The 16,393-nt window shown below is 36.0% G+C and overlaps 1 protein-coding gene across 9 annotated transcripts in view; it reads left to right on the plus strand.

Moving 5' to 3' along the window:
- The window catches only part of ARHGEF7 (Rho guanine nucleotide exchange factor 7), a 132,488-nt gene that overhangs the window by 104,579 nt on the left and 11,516 nt on the right, over window positions 1-16,393 (plus strand). For 3 of the 9 annotated variants that reach the window (XR_010883800.1, XM_067294020.1, XM_067294060.1), the window contains exons 15-19: window positions 589-728; window positions 1,382-1,606; window positions 3,720-3,813; window positions 4,680-4,748; window positions 8,857-8,946. Coding sequence is in view for 8 of the 9 variants with exons in the window: in XM_067294020.1 (XP_067150121.1) it covers window positions 589-728; window positions 1,382-1,606; window positions 3,720-3,813; window positions 4,680-4,748; window positions 8,857-8,946 (618 nt within the window). In the remaining variant the exon portion in view is untranslated. Of the gene's footprint in view, window positions 1-588; window positions 729-1,381; window positions 1,607-3,719; window positions 3,814-4,679; window positions 4,749-8,856; window positions 8,947-11,942; window positions 12,136-12,319; window positions 12,497-13,338; window positions 16,311-16,393 lie in introns of those variants that run through there. The other 6 variants (XM_067294015.1, XM_067294068.1, XM_067294054.1 and 3 more) reach the window with 5 other exon arrangements.

Genomic DNA, 16,393 nt, shown 5'->3' on the forward strand with positions numbered 1-16,393 from the left:
TCTGAGATAATAGCTATGAAGCTGATCTCAGATAACTCCTTGTAAACTCATCACATACCTTAACTGCAGCAATTAAAATAATTAAAGTAAAGTTGCTTTCCCAAGTGCTTTTCACCTCAGTTTTAGTATTAGATTCAGACTGACATTATGGCTTTTTCTGAGGGAACATCAGTGAAATGCACTTTTTCTGTATTGCAGCTGACAGGCTGAAGAAGAACATGTTAGGCTATATGCTGGCTTTTTTGAGGGGTTGCAGAAGCTATAAGGCTACTAGACTGTCCTGCTGGAGCTTAGGACAAGCCTGTCTTCTACACCTTTTTCTTACCATAAAGGTTATTTTTTTCTTTATTAAAGGGAGGATAAAAAAAAAAAGGTAAGATTCCTAGGCTTGGCCCAGGAGCAAATGCGTGGAGCAAATATCATGACATGGAAAAGTGAGATGCTATGATACTGAAAATACAGGTTAAAACCTTCACATAGTACTTAGGGGATTTAACATTTTGGGGAACGTGTGTTTTTTATAATCATGTCAGACTGACTGAGTCATTTTTCTGTGACTTCTGACATCTTATGTCTTCTCTCACCTAGGAAATATGATTGAAAGGATACTAGTGTCTTGTAACAACCAACAGGATTTGCATGAATGGGTGGACCACCTGCAGAAGCAAACCAAAGTCACAACTGTTGGGAATCCCACCATTAAACCTCACTCTGTGCCATCTCACACGGTAAGAAATACCTTATGGGCTGAAGTGAATGAGCAGTGTATACTGTGTTAGCTTATTTGGCAAATATACTACTATGTGCATTTTCTTTAGCCATTAGTAACAGTGATATGAATGTTTTTATGACCCCAGTTTGGGTCATAGGATGATTCTGTTGTTGATTGTTTGAACTAAGAGTAAAATAACTATTATTTAGTTTAATAGTTCAGCCTAGGAAGGGTAAAAGAAAATTCTTTGTCGTTACTTTTTAATATTTTGACTAAGTAGTACATGTATCATTTTTAAGTGTCCTTAAAACAGTGGGTTTTAATTGGTGATGTACCTGACATTCTCTGTGGAGAAACTGTTTCAGGTACCACCTTTTGGGTTCTGAATTTGAGTTGTTCAGTCTGAATGGATCTAAGTCTAGCTCCATCCTTAGTGGTGAGAGAAGTGGGAGCAAGGCCGCTTGTAGCTCTTTCTGTGGCAGACACTAAAAATTTCTTTAAGCTCCATTTTTCCAAATAATAATTTAGTGTTAAAGTTTCTGAAGGCCAGCTGTAATAATCATAAGTGCTGGACAGCTGGTGGAATTATTTCACTGGTCTTTGATGATACTTTATCTTCATTATAGTAATGTACTTTCTTTCCCTTCCTGTAACCATTGTCTTTGACAGCTTCCCTCCCATGCGGTAACACCCTCCAGCAAGCATTCAGACAGCAAGCCAATACCACTGACTCCTGCTTACCACACTCTCCCACATCCATCCCATCATGGGACTCCACATACCACAATAAATTGGGGACCTCTGGAACCTCCTAAAACTCCCAAGCCTTGGAGTCTGAGCTGTTTACGGCCTGCACCTCCATTACGGCCTTCAGCAGCTCTTTGTTATAAAGAGGTGAGATGCTGTAGCCCAGAAATCTTACTGTGCAGCAGGCCTACTGTGAGAAGTTTAACTCTCTTCTTTTCATACCATCATTTTACAGTTTTGTGCATGTGTTTTATATAGAAGATGCTTCAACAGCTACTGCTGAAATGGACTAGTGATGCGGGTAATGGACTAGTGAATGGTGTTAATAATGTTTATTATTTGAGGCAGGGGTTTAGTCTTGCAGCTCAGATAATAAGGCTTGATAGGAGAGGATTTTTCTCTTCCCCTTCCCCCTACCCCCCATTTTTTCCCCCCTTATTTCTGCTCTTCGTCCAGTCAAATGGGAAAAACTTTTTTTTTTTTTTAAACAAACGATTCAATTCTTAAGTTGGTGATCCAAGCTTATTGCACACTAAGTTATTTGCTAAACATGTAAAAGTATGTAGCATCACAGATCTTAAGGTGCTTGAAAGTGATGGATCAAATCGTTCTAAAGAACTGTGATGGTATAACTGACTCTTGGCTCCTCAGTGTTTACCACTGTTACTAGGTGGCCTAGTAATAGCACTAACAGTAGCCTATTAACAACAACAACAAAGTGGTTACTGTCGAAATCCATATAACTTTTTTATATTCGGATGAAACTGACAGTTAATGTCACCATTGACAAAAAAAAAAAAGTTTAGAATTTGAGATGTTGTCATAGTTTTTAATTAGCCTATGATATGAAAAAGGAGTCGGTCTGTTCCAAGAGAAATACAAAACATTGTCTTCAACCACAAAAGAGTAGTGGTTTTAGGTTAATTTGGTGTTGCTGCTACTTTTTGCAGTCCTGTGAATGTTAAGAAAACACTTGATTTATGTTGGAATTGTGTGTGTGCGCGCGCGCATGTGTGTGTAGTGGTTTTTTGTTTTTTTTTTTTTCCTTTCTTTTTACACACGCACTGGAGAATATTGGCATGATGATATCTTCTGTTTTGGTATCTTTCTGTGTGTCATGCATTCTCATGATTCTAATTTAGCATGAAGAACCAGGGCCCAGAAAGAGGCATACAGATATTCCTGTGTACATTTCATTATGCAAGCATGAGATGTTGACAGAACAATGTTATTTTACAGGTGTATACTTTGCAGTTCCTTAAAAATTGACTAGGAGGTGACTTCTTTCTTAAAATAGACTTTCTTTAAAAAAAAAAAAAGCATAGTGTCACACTTGTCACATAGTACAGCTTAGTTGTGTGGGTTTTTTGATTTGTACGTGGTGGGTTGATTTTTTGTAAATCCCCTGCACAACAGGGGAAACGTGATAGGTGGTCTCCAATTGGAAGGTTAATATTTAGGCTTATTTGCTACAAGAGGTTCTCTTGTTCAGCAGTAGTATATGCTGCTCATCTCATCATTAGTTAAATTCCTTTCATGCCTTTGTGTATATGGCACTAAACTCTCAAATGTAGTAAAATTTCACTCATCTTTACATTGTTTAGCGTATGATGTTCAAAACCTATCTTCATCCTCTTTCGTCTGCGTCCTGCTCATTCACCTTTTCACTTTCTTGTTCTGTACTTTTATAGAGGATGTCTTGTATCCTTAAGGTAAGGGGTAGACCAGTATATTCCTTTGTGTTCCTGTAGTTTTTGAGCAGAAATGCTGTACTTGTTGCTGCATTTTTTTGCAGTAGGTCTGTTCTTACAAAGCTCTAAATACTTAAAAATTCTGCCTTTAAAGAAGATAGGTATACTATCTGCCAAGCTTCCTTGTTAGGTCCTTTTTTACCTGCTTCTAAATAGACAAGTCAAATGGGTTGTCCCTTCAGAAGTTAAGGAAAATACTGTGTTAATGTAGCCTGCCTGTTTTCTTCGCTGTAGCTCCCAGACAGCCTGCATGCTTTTGCAGCAGCTTTTCTGTATATTTCTGTTAATAGGATCAGATAAAATATGTAACTTTATACATAAAGTTGGAGGAGGGATAGCGAGGAAGTGAGCCAGTTCAGGCAAACCTGATGCACCAAAAATGTTAGTAAATTGAATTTTGGTGCTGTTAAAATATATTCAATTAGTAAATACTGTATGCATCTTAAAAGTTAAACTTCTGAAATATTGTAAAGAAGCTCTACTCTTCTATTTTTATTCTCCCCCCACAGGATCTCAGTAAGAGCCCTAAAACCATGAAAAAGCTGCTTCCCAAACGCAAGCCGGAACGGAAGCCATCAGATGAAGAGTTTGCACTGAGAAAAAGTAAGAGAGACCGAACAAATGTCTGCATAGTATATAGGCTGTAATTAATGTCAGTTTAAATTCTGTGAAAGTTAAATGTGCAGTCTAAGCAAGTCATCTGGTCTCCTCTCTCCTGTCAGTGGAGAGAGGTGGGTACCTTCAGAGGACAGTTTGTTTTACTCGTCTTAGGCACTTATCTGGATGGGATGAGTTGCTTTCTAGAGTCTTAATTATTGGCTACAGAATGCAGAAAAATGTCCAAGGTTTGGTGAGAGACATCCCATTTTCTAATATTAGCCTATGTGTGTAGTTTTAAAAAAAAGGGGGGGGGGAAGGCAGAAATTGCTGAGGAATACCTAGAGATTTATTTATTTATGTTTAGAATTTCTAATTAGCAGATTGTCAGCAGCTCTCCCAGTCTGTTGCTGTTTCTAATTAGCAGGATAGCAAGTATAGCATTAATGACCTTAGTACGCTGGGAAACTCTTCTTTAATTTCTACCACTTTAGATATTACTATTCCTCCTGCAAGGAAATAACTATTTTTGATATTATCAGTCTTGGTGGGACTCATATCCTCTGTTTGCAGATGTTTATGTGAACTAGTCATTTCAGGCACCTTTGTAGTCAGTGGAGAAAAATAGTTGCTTCTACGGCACAGTTTATATCCAGAAGTAGACAACTCAGCTAGGTCAGGTTCTGTATGCTTGTGAAGTGCCTGTTTCTATCTGCTTGCTACAGAAGGCAGCAAGATTGACTAGAGAGCCATTTAAAGCTCACTGAGCTAAAACTATCTTTTAATACTGTAAACAGCAAGTTGGAGGTTAAAAATGCTATCCCACTTCTATAGAATATTTAATAGCTATGTTCTTGAATTGATTCTGGTAGGAGCTTCCACTGATCTGGGTATTGGAAAGCTGGGTATAGCTGCTGGTTCGAAGACTAGTTGCTTCCAAGGTCAGTCTTTTAAGATCCAACAACCTGCTCTACTTTCCTAGAAATAAGGTCATTTGCTGGCGTCTGTGTCAGAAAAAGTTTTAGGCTGCCTGAAGTCTTAAAAACTTTAAGCCAAGAGAGATTGATAGAAGTGTAGAAAGCATATACATGGGTCAGAATCTTGATGCTGGGCAATCTGAGGTAGAGAGAGTGTTAACATTATCCAGCAAAAACTATTTATTTCACTGTTAGTTTTGCTCTAATTCTGCCTTGTAAATCTGTGTGAGTGAATAATCCAAATACTTGCGTCAGTAAAAGGTAGGGTGTTAAAAATAGCGCTTTTTTGACTGTATTTGTATCTGAAGGCCATAGTCTTTTACTGCAACTTTTGTCTCTGCATGTCTGTCCTTTGCTCATGAGCTTCTTAAAATAGAGACTGTGCTTCTTGAGTGTTCAGAATGCATAAAGTATGTTGTCATGAACATTGGCTCTGATCAATTTATGCAGGGTTGGGGAGGAAAAAGGTTTTCCTCAGGGTGCTGTTGCTTAACCTGAGAGGGAGGTCCTTCCACTGTACTGTGAATTTCATATGGCAAAGAGTTAAGGTAGTGAACAGAATGATCCTGTGTTCATGGACGTGCAGGTGGAAGTTTTAGTTCAGGATGTAGGCAGGTGAGCTATATTGTCATGATCTTTTGCTATATGGCTGATGCTTATACAAGGATCTCTCATGATCACAAAGGTTGAAAGACATGCACCTGCGTAGTAGGAGAGACCTTGCTGTCAGAAAACCTGTCGGAGCTTCCCTCTTTTTTCTTTTTTTTCATAATTGGCGTGAGGAAGAAGATCCCAGACTTAACTTTAAAACAGTAGCAAATAGGTTGTCTATTGTCCTATACTATATTAAGTCCATACTAATAATCTCTTTAATACACAATATATAGTAATTTAAGTCTGCCTCATTGTGTTCTGTGTGCAGTATCTGTGCAGCCTTAAGTAATAATTATGTGCACTAGCTGTTGTTTGCTTGCTGAAATTAAACTAAAAGTATACTTGGAATCTAGAAACTCAAGTTCTGTTACTGCTACTTAAGAATGTCAGTGGGAGCTTAAATAGTAACAAGAGCTCCAATATTCAGCATCACGTAGGTACTAATTGTCTATATGTGGATTTGGACAGTACCTGTAAACGAGTTATGGCACTCATTTACAGGGTGAATTTCAGGGTGGGTTGTTTTTTATTAGTGACAAAGTTTTACAAATATTTAAGAAGCCTCTTGCAGGCAGTGAATGTCATCTGGCTAGCACTTTTTTTGCTTACAAGTGATTCTTTTCATATTTTGAGAATGCATTTTAAAAAAAAGTTGATTCTTTTCCACATCCTTAAAAGATTCACTGCGGACTGATCAAGTAAGAAGTATGCTTATTTAAATTTAACCAACCTCTTAAAAGTCTTTATAGCCAAGGGAGATAATGGCTCCCCATAATATGAAGAAAGATGGTTTTTCTAGTCCTGTCTCACTTCTGACTGTAGAAGATAGCATTTGGAGAAGTGGTGTTTTCATCAGTGTCTCCTGCATAAATAGGTAAATACAGTAGCAGCTTTGCCTTTAAAATGAGTGTTGTTCTCTTATGGGAAAAATGACTGTCATTTTTACATAAGCAAATTTTAGATCAGTACTGATTTTTTTTTTTTTTAACATCCTTTTGGAAAGTTGTGTATAACATCACAGGCCACTTTTCTTGATATGCTTTTAAATTTGCAATTTAGACTTCTAAAATACTTAATTTTTAAGAAATAGAGAACCTAAATACCACTCCATGGTTAATAAGCACCCCAGTGTTAAAGTATTTTTAATAATTGTTTCTCTCTAACTAGTTAGGTACACAAGTGATGGAACAATTTAAAGTATGTTCGCAAAAATTCATTTTGAGTTTGTGATGTATCAGTTATAGGAGGACATATGACAGAACGGACTTTGTATCTTAATACTCATTTTTATTTCTACTTTTATGCAATTCAGGAAGTTAGCTTGTAAATAACAACTTTATCATCTGAATGCGAGTAACGTAAGGACCAAAAAAATAGGAAGAAACCCTTAACACTTTCAAAGTAACTGCTAATCTGAGTTGCCGATTTAGTTCTAAGTTGCTAGAAATCCTTACAATGTAGCTCTACCACTTCATTTCTCTCCCTAATAATAATAGCTGTAATGTTGAAAAATGCTGTTGAATTTGTTTTGTTCTTACTAACAGGGATCTCTTTAGGAATAATGAAAGTACTGCAATACAGTTTCATGTTAAATATTGGAAGATGGAGATTCAGTAGTTGCAACATGTAGCTGACAGCTTTACTGGGCTTCTGCGCTTGTAAACTTGGAGCGATTAAAGCATGGCTATTAAGAGAGGAGATATGAGTTCTTTTTTGGCAGAACGGAAATACATTGGCAAATACATTGTTTCTCTCCTATTTAAATGAACACCTTTCAATATTTTGTATGTATGAAATGACTTTCCATGAAAGGGATTTTCTGTGACTTTAAGGCAAAGAATTTTATTTATATATTTATAAAGTATATTTATATACTTAAATACTTAAATGATTCTTGACATATGCCTTTTTTCCACTGTGTCAGTAGTTAGAAGCCTTTGTTCTATGCTAGTGTTTTTTCAGTCTTTTCCAATTTTTGGACCTGTAAAAGTTTTCCACTGAGGAACTACTATAAAGCTTCAAGCTCATCGGTAATAGTTTTGGTTTTTTAATACTTACCATCTCTGGATCCCCAGGGATTCATGGGGGGTTCTGTTAATCAACATTACAACAGACAAACCTAAATAAGCATGGTATTTCATCTGAGTGCCCTTACAAAGTTGATTTCATAAATGAATTATTTGTCTTGCTACTGTTATCATACCACAACAAAGAACAAACACAACAAAATCTGATTATTTTTCCTGCCTTGAAAGAGAAATAACCTGTATTTCGAAGTATTTGAGTCTCTTAAACTAGAGGGAGAAACTATACCCAGTGAAGATAATTTCTTCAACAGTCAGTTTGGCAGTCAGTCCTGACATGTTTTTGGAGAGTTGGCTTTGCTGTGTTGATAATAAATCATTGAAAATAAGACTGGATGCCTTGGCTGCTAGAGTATATTGCTGTTGGTATTGGAGGCACTTTAGATTCACGAAACAGAAAATCTGCAAGGCTAGTGTTTTCTTGAAGCTTTGGGGTGAGGAAAATGGAATAATGCTTTTGAAACAAAAATCATCTTGTCCTATATAGAATCTTGGTTCTGTCTAAATTAATGGTAAAAGGTATCCTCTAGATTTCAGTTTGACTGGAATTTTACTCTTTGCTGCAAATGAAAAATTCGACAGCATTCTTACTGAAGTTCTCCAAGGAATAGAATTGCAGTGGAGCACGATCTTTAGAAAAACTATGCCATGTGAAGCTTGAATAGTTATTATTTTTTTTCCCCCGTAATACTGTTTCCACTTTAAAGTTTGAGGAATTTAATCTACTCCAGTTTTCACAAAAATTCTTACGTGGTAGTGGCATCTTTCCTGCTGCACACTGGACTGAAATTGTACAAATGTACATATTATGTTAAGTCTGATTTTAATTTTTAATAGAACACCATTGAAAGTGGTAAATCTGATGTATTTGGAAAACCACAGTTTTCAAGATTTATTTTCTATGAGTTCTTGTTCCTTATTTCTTGAAGAAACTGTGAAATGAGGTGTGTATAATAAGTGGGGTATACAGTTTTCAGTTTAATGGCTGTTCTGTGTAGTATGACAGTAACCACACTTCAGAGCATGCTCTTTGCAACTTCAGATGCTCATAAAATTTCTTGAATGTGTGGGTAATTACTCTGAATTGTTTCTTTTTTTCCTTTTTTAAATTTTGTAATAGTATTTTGTCTTTTGAAACTTAATATTAGCCTTTTGCTCATTGAAAGTTGATTTAAAAGGAGAAGACAGAGAATTTTTAAGGGTTGGTTTAGGCTGAACTTTGGTCTTAACTGTTATCTGTAACATTTAGCCTTAAACGAAAATAATTTACAAAGGCTCATCTTTATTAAAAAACATAACTATGCTTAAAACTTTATTTTTCCCATTGGTTCTAGGTACAGCTGCTTTAGAAGAAGACGCACAAATTCTTAAAGTCATTGAAGCGTATTGCACAAGTGCCAAAACACGTCAAACACTAAATTCAAGTAAGTTAGAAAATACTGAAATAGCTAACTGAAACACAAATTAGATTCTTTGCAAAAAAGAGAAGATTAGTGTTTGTGGTCCTTTGCCTTTGCAAACGGCAAGGTGGACCTGGAAGAAGTAATAATCTGTTTCTGGCTTAATATCAGTGTTGAGCGTTTAAGTATTGGAAGCCAAGTTCCACTGTTAGAGACTATAATTCTGTCCGTTTTTTTTTTTTTTTTTTTTTTAATTAAAAAAAACCTAACAAACCCATATGACTAGTCATGGTTTAAAATTGCACAAAACCTTCATCAAGGAACGCGAGGTGTCTGGCCTGAATATGACAGTTGCTCAGTATTTTTTTTTTTTTTTTTTTTTTTTTTTTTGATAAACTTTGAGAAGCTGGTAAGTGGAGAGGAGAAATGAGTAGTAATTCATAATTTTGGAGGAGTATATATCTGTCTTGTTTGATTCTGTTCAACAAAGACTTCTGTTATGGAAAAGTAACCTAGACACATAAATATTTCTTTTCTTTTATTGTCAATAGCTGTTTTTAATATTAATAACAAATTTTATATCATAATATAATTTCAGGAGAAACTTTTCCCCCGGGTCTCTGTGTTGGTTAAAGCCATTTTTAGTTTCTCAGATCAATATCTAGCTTATTGAAAACCAGTAATATGCTTCTGGGGTCCTACTTCATTTAATCCGAAGCAAGTTTGCTATGTGGAGCTCCTCTGTATTGTAAGTAAAACATTGCACAAAGCAGGGGAGTCCACCAGCATGTGCTCCATTTACACAAGGAAGGAGGAAACGCTGTTGGACTTGTTCAGATTTGCACAGTTTTGACATTGTTGAATATGGATTTAGTTCAGATATCCTTGGAACACAGTATAATGATACTGAAGTACTTAGCTGGTTTTGCTGTTAGCAGGAATTAGAAGATTGGACATTAGAACTTATTCCTCGTCCACAAAAACTGTTTAAATTTGCTGTATTAATCACTAGTATTGCTAGCCACAGAGTTCTGTGCCTGTTTTGCTTCCAAGCAAAAGCACTTTATGCTGACATTTGGGAAGTCTCAAAATATGGCTGCAGACTTAGTTCATGGGTTTTCCTAATACGTGTTTACTTACTGTTATCACCTTGATAACCCAGCTACTTTGTATTCATTTGTACTTTAAAATGGGAATACAGCCCCTTGTATGAAGGGGTATCTTGCATGGCTGTGATTTTTTTATGTTTAGATTTCAGAAACATTTGAAGTAACAGCAAAAACCTTCATTTTAATTTTTCTTCTTGACCTGTCTTGACAAACTGTAGGTCTCCAAGGTGATAACACTAGTTTCATAAATTGGCTACCGTTAGATCATTTTTGAATAATCTTAATTTGTTTTTTAGACCTATAACCATTACTATAATGTGTTTAATTTGATAAAAGGAAATTAATGTGTTCAAAATTCTGAAGATACACTGTTGCTCCAAACAAAATTCATTGAGATGATTGCTGTTTAAATGTTGCAACTGTGCTCTGTTCATTATTTCCAAGGATAACGTGACAAGAAATGGTTGGGGAAACATTTGCACTTGCACAATTTGCGTGTATGCAGACACATAATGGATTTTTTTTTTTTTTGCTTTTTTGCCTATTTTTCCTTTCTATGTATATTTAAGAAATATACATAGTGCAATAGACATCATTGCATACATCAGAAGTCAAAAGTTTTTATTTGCGCTTAACTGCAGCAAGAAACAATGATTTTATTGGTTAAGCGCACGGCTGCTTTCTTTGGAAAGAATGGTGTTGTCACCTAAGACTTCAAATATCAGAAGATCCATTTGTAGGCTGCAATTGGAAGTGGAAAGAATAACTCAGTTTCACTCTGGGATTGCTTTTGTGGAAGCAGTATTTGGTACAAAAGAATAGAACAAAAAAATTTCCAGACATCCGTGAAAAAATGTCACTTTTTTTGCATACCCCTTCCTTACCTCTGTTTTCATATTCTGCCTGTCCCTCACAGCACTGATTTGGCAATTCTACTTGCTGTACCTTATGCTAAAGCCCAAGTCGTGCTGCTTTTGGAAATACCAAATCAGAACAGCTAGGGTGCAACAGTGCAGACTGGAAGGCAGTGGCATTAGAGGTAGTAGAGTGACTTTTTTAATTGTTTGGGTGGGGGAGAGTTCATATTTAATTTGGGGAGACAGATGTGAATAAAAGAGAGGAGAGCTTTCCCTCCTTCTTCTTCTTATAAGCTCAGTATATTTGTATGCATTTCCTCTCCAAATGAAGGCTTAAAATTTTTTGCAGTGTCATGTAGCTCATAACATGGCCACTTACACAGTCCTCAGATATTGCAAGGCCTTTGAAGGGAGGAGCCAGGGGGAAAGTAGAAGTAGAAGAGAAAAAGTGTCATTTGATACTTTTGTCCACTACCCTAGACATCTTGAAGTACTTAATTGGGAAGATAGATTTAGATAGAGTCCTGTGGGAAGAGGTGAGTGTGAGCATAGAAAGGAGTCTGACTAGGTTGACTTTAGTGTCTCGGCCTTGTTTTCTATGAGTTCAGTTACTACTTGGTTAAACAAATAATTATGGGCACAGGTGCAGAAGAGCTGTAGTTTGACAGCCCCTTTGAATTGGTATGAGGTGGTGTTGCTGATTTAAAAAATGAGCAGCCCTGCTCTGCATGAGAATGCCTCTAAACCTTTGTTTTTTTCCCCCTGTATTTTTCCCTTTATAATGCTGACACAACAGTTGTGTGGCTGTATTGTGAGCTGGTGGGGAAATAACCTGCCTGAAAAATAATCTTTTGCAGCATTAATCTTCATTTGAAACTGTTCCCTGATCTGGTTCACCAAGCAGCTGTAGAAATGGCTGTTTCATTGCAAGAGAGGGAAAGGATGGAGGTGCAGAAACAAACAGCGAGATTTGGGGAGGGGAAAGGGCTGTTGCTTTTCATGTCAGTGCCGAATTGTGCTGGCTTAATGTGTTTATTGCTCTGTCTCAATTCAGATATCCCCAGACCAGAGTTGACTCCATATTTGAAAAGAACCAAACTCCCCTTTCCGAAAAATCTATCCTCAAACAAGATTTTCGTTACTCGGGATTCTCAACTGAGGCTGCTTAGAAGCTTAAAAAGAACTTTAAAAATTGTGTTGTAACAATTCAAAAGTTATTACATGATGAGTGTAATTTATACCTAAAACCCAACCAAAAAAAAAAAAAAAAAGCTTTGGTGCCTTTTTAACAATATTTTCTCTTTTCCTTCTCTTCCCATCACCTTTTGCTTTTGTTTCATGTGTTTGGTTGTGGCTATTCCTTACGTTCTCCTCCTCATCCCACCTCTGCCTATCCACATCCACCATTTCATTTCACCTATACATCCTTAGCATGGCAAGGCACTGACCTGATGCATAATCACGTCTTGGCTGATGATGACCAATCAAGTCTAGACTCCTTGGGTCGTCGCAGTAGTCTTTCTCGTTTGGAGCCTTCAGACCTCTCAGAAGACTCTGACTATGACAGTATATGGACAGCCCATAGTTACAGAATGGGGTCTACATCTCGTAAGAGCTGTTGCTCATATATCTCTCACCAGAACTAATGCACTTCTGAGCTTTTTCTTAACAAATGCTTGTTGTATCACAGCCTGCTTTTTCTTAGATGTTTTCTTGCTGTTCCTTGTCTCTTTAATGTGATATTTTAACAACTTCTGAGGGAGCTTCTGATACTTCAATTATACCTGGTGGAAGGCTCTATTGCCAATTTAATACACATACAAATAAGTCATTTTAAAGAGTATATATCCTGTTAAGGATGATATTTCTTGAGTTTTTTTTAAGTGACAGACATTAATATGTAGCTCTGAATGGTCTGTTTTTTTGACTTGGTCAGTGTAGCAACAGGTCCTTTCTTCTTTTCTTTTGTTTCTTTTGGATACAGCGCGTTTTTGTATTTTGTACTGAAACCATACTGGTCTGTGAGCCAAGTGCCAGCAATATGGAAATACTTTAGCCTTAGTGGTTGAATTTTCTATATATTATTAACAAATCACAAAGCTGGTAGAGTAAAAGAAATATAGTTTAAAAATAAGCAGTACAAGAACTGTAAAATCATTCAGATACTCACATATCTGGCCCACTTGTTTGGAAGAGCATTTGCTAATCCACGAAAATTTCTGTTTTTATACTGCTGTCTTTTCCTCATTGCTTAGGAGTTTATATGAAGGATCACACTGCTTCCCCCCACCCCCAGTCTGGCAGTTATCATGAAAACCTGGCAGTCCATGCTCATTACATGCAGTGTTTTGATAATCTCATATTACCTATGGTCATACTGTCACGTTACTGTATGCAGTAGTGTGGTAGAAAACAGGTTTAGATATTTACTTGCCTGTTAAAATACACAGCTGTCAACTATCAATTGACCATTCTTCTTGAAAAGACGAGATGAAAATGGTTCCCGTGATGAAACCTCAAGTGTTCAGCATCTGAAGCTGTAGGTACAAGTGCGATCAAATTGGATTGTGTGAAGTTCTTAAAAATAGAATGCTTGACTTTTGGGTTTTCCTGTTTGGAGCATGTCTGTGACAGATTTTATTGTGTCTTGCAACTTCTCTCATGAGCAGGTTTGTTTTCAGCAACGACTCTTCACTTACAATAATGTTGGTTTTACAGAGAACTGTGACACCTTATACACAGCTGAAGGTCTTGAACCTGCACCTGGGGCATTGCTGGGGTGAAGTGTGTGGTCTGTCTTGTGGATAACGTAATTGGAACTGAAACAAAAATGAAATGTTTTCTAATTCTTCATTAGCATTAGGGAAAAGCATACGCTAAAAGAACAGTAACAGTTCACATGTTCACCAGAATCCCTGATTGCAATTCCCTTACCCCCTTTCAAATAGGTACGTTATTCAGTGTTCAGATATTACTACTTGAACAAGTTCAGAATAATCATGGTGCAATTAACTGCTGCCTGGGAACTTGATCACACTGTTTAAAAGTTTACAGGTAATTAAAACCTTTCTGCAGGTTGCACGAGCAGAAAGTTAATAATTGCTAGACATGAATGATTCCAGAAGGTTATCAGCATGGAGGAAGCTATTTCAAAGTAGTTCATGTCTGTAGATTTACATTCAGTCTTGCATTGTTTGATCACCTGTTTTATCCTCTCTTTCCCTGTTTTTTGTACTTGAAAATTTGACTGACAAAAGCAGCAATGATTACTGAAGAGAATTTTCAGGGGTATATGGAAAAAAAAAACAAACAAACAATGGTCATTTATTAACTCAATGACCAGGAACTTATGTATGTTGAACTTTATTTGAACTGGAGGAGTATTGGTTAGAGAGATGAAATAAGTATATGTGCTCCGTACCATTCCACAGTGCATCTGTAAGCCACTTCACTTTTCCTTTGAGTCGAGAGTATTTGTTTTTAATTATATGAAAAGTATGGATTGCTTTTTCCCATTTCTTAAGCTGTGGTGTTCTAGTTAAATAATGTGTTCTGCATTGGATAAATGATAGTTCTTTTATGTCTGTTTCATGTTATAGAGTGTAAATATGAGTTTGAAATACAGTTGCTGCACTTGAACTTTCCTTATCACACAGAATGTTTTGTTACCCGGATCTGAGGATTTTATTGACTTTCTATGCACCAAAGTTTTGACAGTTTACCACCATTAATTATTGTAGCATTCGAGTCACTAATTATTATCATAATTATGATCTTTCATATTAACATCACTGCACAGTTAAAATCATTTGCTTTCTTCAGTGTTACAGGCCATTAGCTATTGTGAACTGAGCAGGAGTATTAATGCAACATGCTTAAAAAAATGCAAATGTGGAGATGGTGGTATTCAGTCCAAAGGTTCAGTGTTTCTATTTTTGTGGAACTTTAGTCATGGTAACAATAGTACCTTATGTTTATGCAATTGTGTAAAATACATGTGTACAGTTAATAATATACTGGAAGGATGAAGAATCTGAATTAGAAGGTAGGTTCAAGCCATTGTCAACCCTCTTCACATGGCTTATCCAGTGTTTCCATAAAATTAGTATTTACCATAAATTGAAACCAACCTATATATAATTGGGTGTTTTGCATAATCTTGCCAAAACACAGTAATGTGTATATAGTGACGTAAAACATAGAAGAAAATTATATATATTGTGAACTCCATTTGTGAATGGGAGAAGCCATCTTCAGTAGGTGACTACCTTTTGAAAATGCAAAATGGATGTATATCTGAATGTTGCATTGTACTGTAAAGTATGCATATTGTTTGTGGTTGCATATATCAGTTCAGTGTTTTGTTTTATATACAAAGGACATCTGTTATGTACAGTTGAAATAAATTTTGCATTTGCTAGACTGTGACTTTAATACTTAATTATTACATAGGGGGAAAGGATGGCATAACTTGGAATTTAACATTTAACTCCCTCTTCTCCCCTTGCCTCCTTTCTCTCTCTCCCTTCTCTCCAGAGGAATCAAATTCTGAAGCAAAAGAACTTGCTTTTTCTTTTTTTTTTGGTCACAAGTGTGTAATCTGTGTTTAATGTAATTGACAACTGCAGGAAATTCCTTGTAACAAGAACTGTGTATCCTTCTGTATCCTCTTTTTTTTTTTTTTTTAATAACCAGCTGGAAATTTTGCCATTTATAGAATGTTTTTCTGCTTTTGTTGCTTCTGATTTTAACTGATTTTAAAATTTTAACTGATTTTATTTGCTTTTTCATTGTTTGTACTGGTATGTTTTCAGTAAAAGCACAGGCTGAATAACTGGAACAATTTAAAACCAATTTCTGTAGGTCCTGTTGCCAGAGAGAATTTATGTTTCTACACCCTTACATATTTTCAAGATTTAATATAACATTTTGGTCTTTAAAACAAGAATTATCTTAAGTGCTTCTACTAAAAGTTGCTTAAATTTGAGTGAATTTAAATAAAATAATGGACTAATACGTACTAAAATGTTTGCATCAGAATATATATCTCATAGCAGATAGCAGATATAATCTCCTAGTACTACTAAAATGTCTTAAAGACTTTTTGCTATGACTGTAGCAACTCTAGTTTTAGCCCTACAGCCCTCTGGTTGGATATTTTTGTATTGGTTGATGAAATATAGGAAATTTTGTGGGGTAACTCTTTCAAAATGTTGTCTTAGAAATCTTCCGCTTTTTCAGGTGATTTATGTGTCTTTCAAAGTATTTATTCTGTTCTTAAATGACAAACACTTGCATATTGAGTTGTATGTTGACTTCAGTCCATTTCAATGATTAAAACATTTTGTTGTAAACTCTACAAATCTGTCATCTGAGTCATGTGGGGTTCTTTCCTATACATGTATTGCTAAATAGTTTAAAACAAAACAAAACAAAAAAAAACCCTTGATGCCAAAACCTGTTTGCTACTCCCAAGAGTTTGCGAAGGGTATATCTTATAGCGGG

The sequence above is a fragment of the Apteryx mantelli genome, chromosome 1 (genome assembly GCF_036417845.1).
Source record: "Apteryx mantelli isolate bAptMan1 chromosome 1, bAptMan1.hap1, whole genome shotgun sequence".
Taxonomy (NCBI): Eukaryota; Metazoa; Chordata; class Aves; order Apterygiformes; family Apterygidae; genus Apteryx; species Apteryx mantelli.